Source organism: Corapipo altera, unplaced genomic scaffold, assembly GCF_003945725.1.
Source record: "Corapipo altera isolate COAL_440 unplaced genomic scaffold, ASM394572v1 239, whole genome shotgun sequence".
NCBI classification, from domain to species: Eukaryota; Metazoa; Chordata; class Aves; order Passeriformes; family Pipridae; genus Corapipo; species Corapipo altera.
In genome coordinates, this window is record NW_020884938.1 from 381,920 (window position 1) to 393,535 (window position 11,616).

Below are 11,616 nucleotides of genomic sequence, written 5' to 3' on the forward strand. Positions count from 1 at the left end.
ACATCCCCTGGGACATCCCCGGGGCACATCCTCGGGCTCGTCCCTGGGACACATCCCCGGGCACGTCCCCGGGGCACATCCCCGCCGCCGCCGCCCGGCCCCGCCACCACTCCCGGTCCCGGCCGGGCCGCAGGGAAGTTCTTTGCGCACCCCGCGCCTCCCCCGCCGCACCCCCGCGGCTCCCGGGGGGGACACACGACACTTGGCCTCCAAAAGGCTTCAAGCACCGGCAAAAAGAGCGGAGGAGACGGCGGGTGGTAGTGGGGCTGCATCTTAAATACCCTCTGGGTGTTGGTCGAAGAGTCTGCGAGGCAGCTGTGGGTAGTTATGAGGCTCTGGGAGACGTGGTTCTGCAAAACCATAGAATCACTGGATATTTGGGCTTAGAAGGGACCCACAAGGATCATCGAAGTCCGATTCCTGGCCCTGCCCAGGACAGCCCCAATAATCATACCACTGGCCTAAGATTCTTGTGATTCCGTGAAACATGGCCTCATCATATAAAAAAAGTCCTTGAAAAGAGGTGGGGATGGAGAACAAGATAAAGTTATGAGTGTGAAGGGAAGATTCGGCGGTTTTTTAAGATAAATTGTCCGTAGTTGAGCACTGAGGACGGTGTAGGCGAACGCCTGGAGGAGGGCTGGCTGCTTGCGAGAGCCGGAGCGTTGATTATTAAAGAATAAAACTGAGGAATGCGGAGGGAAAGGCAGAGCCAAACCAAGGGAGCGGAGCCGGCGGTAGGGTGGGCAGGCTCGGCCGCCTTCGTCCCTGCCGAGGCACTCGGCGTGAGCCCCCTTCCCCAGCACGGCCCTTCTCCGTCCCGCTTCGCTCCCCCTTCCCCTTCCCCTTCCCCTTCCCGGGGGGCTCCGCGCGATGCCTGGAGAGGACCCTGTTTTGGGGAGCTGGGTGGGTGACGGCAAGGTGCGGGCAGCCTTGACTGTGGGAGACACCTAAAAGTGACCTGCGATTTCACACTGCACCTCTCCAACCACGGCAGTCTGGCTGGCCTTTAAAAAAATCCTTTGTTTTTTCCGTCAGGATAGATACTTTACGATGAAGTTTTGCGTTCAGCCTCTTTTGCTTGCTTGTCACTGCCTGCTTTCCTTTCAGCCTTTCCTGGTGTGTGTTCAGCCGATTCTCTCTGAGAGATGCCTAGAGCCATCTGTGCTGACTGTTGCTACACGTATATGAATGTGCGTGTAGGAGAGGGCAGAGGTGCACGGGTTTATCCGTCTCTGTGGAACCAGCTCCCCACAGCCCACAGACTTGTACCGGAGTGCTATTTAAGCATGCGTATGCATGCAGATCTGTGCCTCCGGACAGGCACACATCGTGTAGTAGACTGGAACTGATAATTCCACAGAACGCGAGAATAAACTGAGCGGCTCAGAAATCAGTGAGGAAGAATGAAAGAAAGAAATAAAAGACAGAGAGAAAGAAAAGTAAGGGGGGGGGGGAAGATAGAAAGAAAAGGAAGCTTTGCTTCACTTAGTGTCTGAACACAAAGTGAAGTTTTGTCTCACCGATTAATCTCCCTAGGAGCAGCAAACTGAGTATTCTAAATTCGTGTTAAAAGCCAAGTGTATCTGTTTCTTAAAGGAGGAGGAATGTTTTCTTACTGCGGGGAAAAAAATCAGATTTAGTGACAGGCGTTTGGGTCCCGCAGAGTCGGATGGTCGAAGAGCAATCGTCTGGACACACGCACACCCGTTGCCTTTCAGCATACAGAGCTGTAAGCAAGCGGGGATTAACGCCTGCCTCTGTTTGACTAGAAAAAGGAGAAAAAAAAGTTCAAGTCTCTTCTGCGAAGTCCGTACATTGCAAATCCAGCCGCGCTGCTATACTAGAGGAAATGAAAAAATGCTTCGGTTTGAGAGGACGAGTCCTTTATTTCCCTTATTGGATACGTTTCATGTGTTTTCCCCAACAACTTCTGCTTAAGGACATGCCTTTTGAAACACAAACACACGCACAACTCGCACACGCACACAGACAGATAAGATATGTATTAGATCCTGACACATACGGGGTGGGGGGAAGAGCGGGAGAGAGAGAGAGAGAGAGAGAGAGAAAGAGAGAGAGGAGAGAGAGATCCTCCTACCTGGAGCCATAGATTGCAAGATACGTAGTGTTACCTGGGGAAGTCAGAACAAGTAAAAACAGATTGAACTTCAGGGCTCTATGAGGCAGTTGATCAAGATCAGTGCTTGCTCATTCTCTCCCTCAGACTGTCTGTCTTGGGTTTTTGTTTTACCGTTTTGAGCAGCCCTTTCTATTTTTTCTTCCACTTTAGCTTTAATATCGAAGCCGGTTTCGGTCACCATGGCTCTGGGAAGAGCTGCCTATCTGCGCGGAGTTGATTTTTTACAGCTCGGCCGGCTTTGCTCCTGGGTAGCTTCGGCAATGTTCTTGACTGGGATTTAATCGACAAGATCAGTTCGGCTTTTTGTGCAATTTTTATGGCTCAGTCCATTTTCTAGATCATGCACAGAAACTTTCGGAAGTGGATTTTCTACGTGTTTCTATGCTTTGGAGTCATCTATGTCAAATTAGGGTAAGTCCTCGTGCACGATAAATCTCCTCGGCTTTTTGGGTCACGTTAGTGCTGAGCCGTGAGCGAAATATCGCAAAGGGAAAAAAAAAAAAAAAAAAAAAAAAGGAAAAGAAAAGAAAAGAGGTGACTGTTTCTCTCTCCGCCCCCGGGTGTCCAGGCAGCCCCCCGAGCACGGCCGTGGGTGTCCCCGGTGCGGGCAGCGCGGCGGGCGATGCCCGGCGGCAAAGGAGCGCTCCGGCCGCGCCGAGCCTGCGGGGAGCCGCTCGCGGGGGATGACGGATCCTTTTATTTTCTACTGCTTAAGCGAACTTAAATATTATCTCTGGCGTACAGTACCCTCAGAGGAGGGGAAAAAAAAAAAAAAAAAAGAAAAAAAAGGCAGCCCGACAGAGTTAACTCAGGCGCTGCTGCTGGGACAATAGAGCAGAGCTGAGGTATTACAGAGGCGAAAGGGGCGGGAGGAGGGGAATCCCTGCTCTGAACCTGCGCTCAGGGATTTGGTTTGTGCAGGCCTAGACACAATTTGCGTTTCTATCCATCACACGGACGTGTTGAAATTAGCTTGACAACTGGTCTGGCTACCTCCGCGCCGGAGCGCCCGGGAAGCCAGGCGGGCTCGGCCAGAGGGCTCGGTCCGGGGCCCCGGGGGCGGCGGGGGCTCCCGGGGAGCCCGCTGTTTGCTCCTCGGTGTTTGATCGCCGGGATCGAGAGCACGCGGTTATTTCAGTTGCCAAGTTTCGCCCTCTCTCCCTCTGCCTCTCCCCCCGGTGCCTGTATGCCCTTATTAATATTGCTCGTCGCAGTAGGCTGACTTGAGTTGAATTTCCACATTCCTGAGCCCCAGCCGAGTCCTTACCTGTCGAACTACAAACTCTTTAAAGATCCTGTCTTTGCATAGCTGAGGGATTTTTTTTTTTTTTTTTAATGATCAAGAATGCATAAGGTGAGTTGCAATCCAAAACTGCTCGCTTCCCACCTTGAAATCAATACGGGGAAGAGGAGGGGGGAGCCCAAGGGCAGCCCCCAGAGGCGGGGGAGCGGGGGCAATGCCCCGGAGGGACGGGCAGGCCGGCCGTCAGCGCGGCTCAGCACCGCGTCCCGCGGCGGAGCAGGAGGGCAGCGGGGATCGGGAACGGGGAGCGGCCCGGCCCTGCCCGCCGGGCCCCGCCGGCGCCGCGGGCGCTGCTCTGGGCACGATGGGACAGCCCCGTGCCCGCTGGCAGCAGCCCGGGCAGCGGCAGGAGGGGGCTGGCGGGGGGAGTCTGCGAGCTCCTCTCCGGAGCCGGGGAATAAGGATAAACGTGGGACCGAGGTGGGGCGAAGGAGCGAACCAGGCTCCTCGGGGGCGAGCAGGGGAGCGGCTCGGTGCCCCCGCGGGAGCTCCCCCAGCCTGGCAGGGGCAGGGCTGTCCCGTTTGCGGGGCGCCGGCGAGACCCGCGGCTGTCCCGGGGCGTCCCCAGCAGGTTGCTCGGCGGGCAGCGGCCGGCTCGCATCCACCCCTCGGCGTGTTTGCTCGTTCAGGTGTTTTCGGCAGGGCACTCGGCCCGCCCCCGCAGGTGCCGCCGCGGTGTCCGGCGGAGGATGCGCGGGTGCGGGGCGGGCGCGGGGGACGCTCTCCGCCTCCCCCCGCCCTTCCCGCGGGGACCCGCGTCCGCCTCGGCCGGCGCGCATTCCCGGCCGGGGGTATCTCCAAATCCTGCCTGCTGGAGACAGGAGGCGTTTCCCGTGCTCGAACCTCTGCAGGGCCGAGTACCTGCGCCGCCCTTTGTCGTAGCCGTGGCCGGCGGTGATGGGCTCTGTCATTCTCCGGTCTCGGATTGCCGGGGGTTTAGATGAGAAGTGAATTTGCTGAGGCTGTGTATCCACAAATGAAGCGGCGACGGGGTACCCCATCTACTCCAATAGCTGGAGGACTTCCTACAGCACACTCCTCACAGAGCTGCGGGCGAGCTCAAAGACAGCACTTTGCAAAATAAGGTCAATGATATCGCTATTCACTTTCACTGCGGCGAAAGGGAACAGAGGACTGGGCACATGTTACAGTCTGGAAGGCAGATCTCTTTTCGAAACTGATTGTGGCTATATTAGAAGGGGATTCAGAGCAAAACTCACAGGAATGCTGCTGGACTGAGCCTGGAAGTGAAACCGAGCGGACAGCAGGAACAGTAAAAGCCCTTGCAGAAACCCTATCAGATCCATCACCATGCCTGTAAGGCGATGAGGATACTTCACTTTCTCTGAACAATAGGAGAGAAATTTGCTCTGAGATCCAGGGCTACTTTTAGGCTAGGCATGTGGGCTGCAATTATTTCCTCTTTCATCAGCCACTGGAACTACCATTTTGTTGAAACCGTATCCTTGGAGTGTAATGATGCCTTTTCTGGTGAGCTCTTTGCATTGAAAAGGGGAAGATGAAGGCAGATAAAAAGCATTCTGTCTTCCAGAGCGTTCGATTGGTTTTCAGCGGGAAGGAGAGCGCCGTCGTGTCAGCCACGGCAAGGAGGGAAGGCTTGGCAGGCTTTTCTTTGGTTTTGCTTGCTGCTGAGCACGTGTTCGTGTCTTAATAAAACGTGCTAAAAGCTCCACTTTCGGTGTCAAACACGACACCGAGGAGAGAGAAAAATAACGCAATACATAAGCTATTGGGCGGGGCGGGGTGACGCGGCGGAGTCCCGTAAAGAAGCCGCTGTGTCCAGTTAGGAGTAGAGGGCAAGGTCCCACTCAGGTAGTCATTCCTCTCGGGAAATTCCCCCTGTTCTCGTTTCTGTTTCCTATCCCCTAGTTCGCTGGAGAAACAGGCGTGAGGTGAAGCATTCCTCGATATTTCTGTCGATGACGTTTCTGTCCAGGCACCGAAGCTTAAAGTTTCTGCAGCTCTGCTGACTCCTCGTAACCCCCCGCGAAAACAGGTCACATCAAATATTGACCTCGGTAGGATTGAAACAGAAATGTTTCCTGCCAAGATCGCAGAGCATTCGGCTCCCGTTTATTCAATAAATACGTCAGAAACAAAACCTCACAGCAGTACCACAGATACAGATCACCGCGGATGCTCTGGGATAAGTGATGTGACCTTCGGAAAGATGGAGTCGCGGGCAATACCCGGATCAGGGAGTTGGGGCAAACACCACCTTTTCCCTCTCTATTCTGGAAGGAAAGAAGGGCGACAGCCGGACAGCGCCAAGGGGAGCGGGGAGGAGGTCACGGTGCGGTCAGAGGGACGCGGGCGGCGGGAGCTGACGCTGCCCCAGGCAGCAACGAAAGGTGCCGGCAGCCCTTCTGGGGGCGGCGGGGACGGGGCTGGGGGCTCACAGGGCTGCAGGTAAGGGCACCCAGCCCACCCTGGGGCGGCCGGAGCGCTCCGTTCCCCCTCGGCACTCCCAGGGACGCTGTGGCAAGAACGGGACCTCTCTCCTCCCTTACAGCGGAGCTCACCTTCGTTCGCAGTAAAAGGCCAACGAAATCCCGCTGCCCTCGCCGTCCCCGGGGCTGTCCGGCCGCGGGAGCACCCCCTGCCCTCGGCAGGAGCGGCCGGGGCGCGGCCTCGACGGCGGCAGCACGTGGAACACCGGGAGCCGCGGCGAGGCCCCGGGAGAGACCCCGCGGGATTGGCCCTTCCTGCTCCCCGGCCCCGCCGCGGGCACCCACCGTGGGGCCACCGCCTTCCCTGCCCTCCCCGCCGGCCCGACACCCGCTCCTCTGGGGGCTCTTCGTTCCCTGCTGTCCCCCGGCACCGGACTTGCAGCTCGGTGGGATGCAAGAATCACCCGGTTCTGCCCAGAAAGGACCCCGGTGTTTCGCCAGCCGGGCGCACCGTTCAAGCCCTTCCCGGCTTCCAACGTGCCCTTCTGCTGGACTCTCCCCAGGCTTGGAGTAAGAAAGGAACCGCGGCTGAAAATAGAGAATTAATAGGGGAAAAATACCCCCCTACCCCCCCAACCAAATAGTTCATTCGTGCCTTCTCTGTTTCATCTGCCCGACTCTGATGCCGGCAACCATTTCAGTGCCGTTCTGCCCCGTTTTGTCCGAAATACACCTGTTTATGGCAGAAGGAACGACAGATACCGAAGTGCCCATATTAGGTGTTATCGACAATACTTCTCTTCCCGTATGACATAATTTAATTGAAGGGAATGTTTTCGTCTTCAATCAACAAAACAAGTGTTATCTCGCTATCCCCGTCTGACATACGTATAGAAACCATTTGGATGGAATTTAGCAGGATATTCTCACCATCGTCATCATTAATTTTTCGACATAATAACCGGCCCGTAGTTTTAGAATAAAAAAATAACTCCTCTAACAGAAACTGCACTATTTGGTTTCTTTATAGGACTTTTCTCCCTCTACAAAACTGAGCTGTGGATAAAATCAGCTTCGATCAGAAAACTGTGGAAATCGGCAACCCGTCTTCGTTTCAGCTGGACTGGGTCAAACTCTGCCAACACCAGTTCGCAGTTTTCCAGCGCCAGCATTTCTACAATTCATTTTCCCCCTTCTTCTGTCCCCACGGCACATCTTTAAAAGCTATCTCACATTTAAAGTGTGTGTTCGAGGCGGAACAAATGCTAGAGATAAAATGTCCGGGGTGGCCGCTCGTTGTGCTCCACGTTGAGCAGAGCTGTCCCAGGCACAGCCCGCGGGTCACAGAGGGGAGCGGGACACACGTCGCTGTGTCTCTCGCTGTGTACGCACCGCACACACACTTACGGAAGTATAAATACGACCACTTTAGAATCTTAAGTGATTATAAACAAGACGATTCTGGGATGTAAATAATCGTTGACAGGCTTAAGCTTCTGTCTCTTGTTAATCGAGATCAGCGTTTCTCGAAAGGACGTTGACTGCCACGGCGTCTGTGCTGAACTTGAAGGTGAAAGTGGTGAGAGCAACCAAACCCCGAGAAGATTTTTATCGCATATCGGGCGGCATACGACGTTTTTGCACCAGTTCTGCAATTCCCATTCCGTCTGAGGGAATATTTCGTTGTGCCGCGGAGGCAGCTGCGCCCATGTGCTGGGACTGGTTAACTGGAGGAGGTGTTCCCAGGGTGTTTGGGAGAGCTCTTAGCCAAGAGATCTCCTTCAGCCAGTAGGCAATTAACCTGAGACGAACATTTGCAGACTCAGAAGACTTCGGAGCCTGGTTCTTGCTCATTTCGGCTGCATTTGTGTTAAAGTCTCTGCAGTGCCCGTTTCTCTTTTCGGGGTTCGTTTCCGAACCCCAGCCCGGCATCCGCAGCTCACCTACTGCGCCATGGCACTAAACCCTTTGGAAAAAAAGACAGACGGCCAAGGAGGCAAAGAGGAAAAGCGGCACGACTGTCTCCTGCACGACTGGGGCTACGCGGGGCGAAGGGCTCCTGCCCTCCGGAGCGGGAAGGGTCGAGCATCCCGGTGCCGAGGGGCAGGAGCCGCCCGGCTCGGGGGGAACGCGCGGGAGAGGCAACTAACCTGCCGGGGAACGTCTCTGCGGACTGGCAACTTCTCGGGAAGGAGCGAGGGAGAGGGGAGAGAGGAGCCGACAGCTCTTCCTGCAGGAGCGGCGAGGTGTGGGGAGCCGGGAGCCGCCGGCAGACGCCCCCCGCTCGCCCCCCTACACCGGCTGTTCCAGACCAGTCCTTCCCCTTCCCTGCTCTCCTGCGAAACCCAACCTCGCCAGGAAGCTGCGAGTGTGCATGGCTATTTCTCACTCACGCAGGCTACGACTACATATATATATATATATATATTTTTGAAAGTTCCGTCTGAAACCGAAGCTGAATTTTCAACACCGGGGGGACAACAAGAGCCAAACCCCCGCAGAGGTTGGACGGACAGCGGAATTCTTCGGAAGAACTGGGGCAACTGCCCACAATAAAGCAGTTAACCGTGAGCCGAGCTGGGAGCTGCCAGTTCGCTCGGGATTTCTCGCAGGGCGAGCCAAGGGTGCCACAGCAGGGGCAGGGAGCCTGCAGCCCCCGAGCGCGGGGGAGAGTTAAAAATGCTCCATGGAGCGGGTGAGGAGCGCCTGTGGGGCGAGGCGTGTGGAGAGAGCTCAGCCAGGGAGCACGGATTCATTGCAGCCCAGGCTGGATCAGTGTCTCTCTATTGTCATCCTCCCCTTAAAAAAAAAAAAAAAAAAAAAAAAAAAAGGAGAGGGAGAGAAAAAAGTAGGCGGATTGCAGTGACTGACTGCCCAATGGCAGCCCTGGGTCTCAGGAGAGTTACAGAGAGAGGGAGAGAGAGAGAGAGAGAGGCACTTTCTGCCATCCAAATCCTTTAAACCATCCTCATTCCAACACGAGAACCCACTGTAACAACTTCCAACCACTGAGACATGACAGGCAGGAGCCCAGAGGCAGCAGCAGCAGCAAGAGCAGCAGCACCAGCACACACTCTGCACAGGGAGCAGCATTAGCACCAGGGGAATACTACACACAACAATACAAACAAACAAACAAACAAACAGACAAAGCCCCCCCAAGCCCAAGGGACTGGATTCCAACTCAGATTCAAGCCACAGCTGACACCAAAAAGGGTGGGAAATTACGACCAGGGGGGGCCAGAAAGGAATAACCAAGGAAGCGAACTCCAAGAGTGTAAACGGGATTCAGCCATGATCCTTTTTTCATCTCGCAGTGTGTTACTCTCAGTGTATTACCCTCAGATTTTCCTCATCCTTACCAGTGGGAGTTACCTGTAAGTGATCCAGATTTTTTTTTTTTTTTCCAAATACTGTTTGCAATGCCCCCGCTAACAGCTACCTATGGGCAGAGCGCAGAGCGAGCAGAGGGAGCCGGCAGCAGCCAGCCCGGGCGGCAGCTCCGCGCGGTGCGTGCCGGTGAGGATGGTGGTGGTGGCGGTGGCGGCGGAGGAGGAGGAGGAGGAGGAGGAGGAGGTGCTGCGCCGGTGGCGGTGCCGGCGCTGCCGGTCGGAGCCCGCCGGGGAAGGGACGCACGGCCAGGTAACCGCGGGGCTGCCCCGCCGGCCGGGCCGGGGCCCGGCGTGCCCGCAGCGGGGGCGGCGCACCTGGGAGGGCGGCGGGGCACGGAGCGGCCGGCGGCTCCCCTGGGGACTCCGACCCCGACTCCTCCTCCTGCCAGACCGGAGACGGGCATCGCTTCGCGCCCGTCGGGCAGCCCCTGTGAGCGCCGGGAGCCCGCGGAGCCGCAGCCGGCGGCGAGCGCCAGGGCCGGGCCGGGCCGGCCGCGGGGAGCCCTGTCGGCCGCTGCCTTCGCTCCGGAGGGATCCCCAGTCCCGCAGTCAGGGCTGGCTCCAGGACCTTTTCCTTGTGAGGAAGGGGGTGGAGGTAGGGGTGGGGGAAATGAGAGTCGGTGGGTGGGACTGCGAGGAATTTCGGTCTCTTTTTTTAATATCTATATCTGTGTGTAACGTTGCGGTGGATAAGGAGCGGCCGGGCCGGGCCGTGCGGGCTGCGGACAGACCATCGCCGTGGTGCTGCGGCGGGTCCCGGCAGGTCCCTGTGCCCGCGCTGGGCGGGGGCGCGGGTCCCCCCCGGCCCCAGAGGAGCCGGGCCCGTCCGGGGCTGCAGCCGGAGCCCGAGGGGCTGCGGGGACCTGCCCCGGGCTCTGCTCCCCCGCACTCCGGTCGGGGCAGCCGTGGGGAGACGAGGGCGCTGGGGGCGGCAGGTACCCGGCTGCTGGAGCCGGTTTAAGGCCGGGGAGCCTTTTCCCTCCCTTGAGCATCCCCCCAGCGCCGGGGCACGGCAAGACCCTCCGTGCCGGGACGCGGGTCCCGGGCCCGGGGCAGCTCCGGGAAGCGCAGCGGGCGGTTCGGGGCCGGGCCGGGCTGCCGGGGCCGCGGCGAGGGGCTCCCCTCGGGCGGGGATGGGGAACCCGCCTCGGCACCCCCGGGCCCGCATCCACCTCGGCTGCCGGGGCCGGGCGGGTTTCCCTGCTCTCCCACCCCCGCGCGACCTCAGATTCTTTCGTATCCCGACGGGTGCAAATTTGAGCTCTTATACCTGAACTGCACGTGGATTTTTTTAATATATATATATAAATATTTTTTCCTCTGTATGCATGCATGGGAGAACATGCATTTAAGCAAGCACGTGTGCGTGTGTTCCTCTGTGTGTGTGTGTGTGTATTTTCTGTGGGCTGTGGAAAAAACACAACACACCGCTACAGGAGAAAAATAGGAATAAACACACGCATAAAAAGAAACTAAAAGCCTATTTCTGCATTCTTAATTCTTAATGAAATGCACATGTCTTGGCTACCGATTTTTTAAAGGCGCGTAGATTTATGGAAGCACGCTAGGTTTAATTCAGCCAGAGGCTGTTTCTGTTCTCGGGAGGGATATATCTACTGGGTAGGTGACCGATAGCTTGTAAAAACCTTGCCATGCTATCTTTGGTTCTGCTTTTTTTTTTTTTTTTTTTAGACAGAAGGAAGAAGTCATAATAAATAAATAAATACACCCTTTTAATATAAGCGTAGCCATATTTTTCTCAAACCCGTAGGAAATTACTATCCTACAAAGTTTTCCTTCTATAAATAGTTCGAATCTTAAAACAAAAGTTTTCAACCGCACGCCAGATGCTGGGATGCTAGCGGTTTCCCTTGCTGTGTGACATAATTACAAGGTCCGATAGCAAAAGCTATAGAAGTATAATAATAATACTAAGGCGACTGTTGAGGGGAAATACAAGGGAAGCAATGCCTACTTTATTTTGAGCCAACTGCCTGGGGATCTTTTGAGCGCTGCCCCGCGACAATGAGAAGTTGTGGCGGATAAATAATGCTCTCTCGCCTTCCCCTGGGCCGTCCCCAGTTCATCCCCTCCGCGGCGGGTCACTCGGAGCTGGACCCGCGGAGCCGGAGCCGAGGTGGCTATTGCAGCCCAGCAGAGCAGAAGGGAAAGGGATCAGGAGGTGAAACCCAACAAAGCAGAGCCCCAGGGCGACGCGCACCTCCCTCCATCCATCACTCCGGAGGGACGGAGCCGGTGCCTCTCCGGGGAGAAAGCAGCGCTGCCGGGGGCGCCGGGGCCGGGCTGCCCGGGCCCCCCAGCCCCGCTCCCCCGCCGTGTCATCCCCGGCCCCGCTCCCCCGCCGTG

General features: G+C 56.8%; 1 protein-coding gene across 1 annotated transcript in view; it reads left to right on the top strand.

Annotated features, from left to right (window-relative positions):
• The first annotated feature begins 8,818 nt into the window (after positions 1-8,818).
• The window catches only part of WNT7B (Wnt family member 7B), a 78,370-nt gene continuing 75,572 nt past the window's right edge, over positions 8,819-11,616 (top strand). Inside the window, exon 1 of the mRNA XM_027660808.1 lies at positions 8,819-9,234. Coding sequence (XP_027516609.1) covers positions 9,152-9,234 — 83 coding nt within the window. The 5' untranslated portion in view covers positions 8,819-9,151. The remainder of the gene's footprint in view (positions 9,235-11,616) is intronic.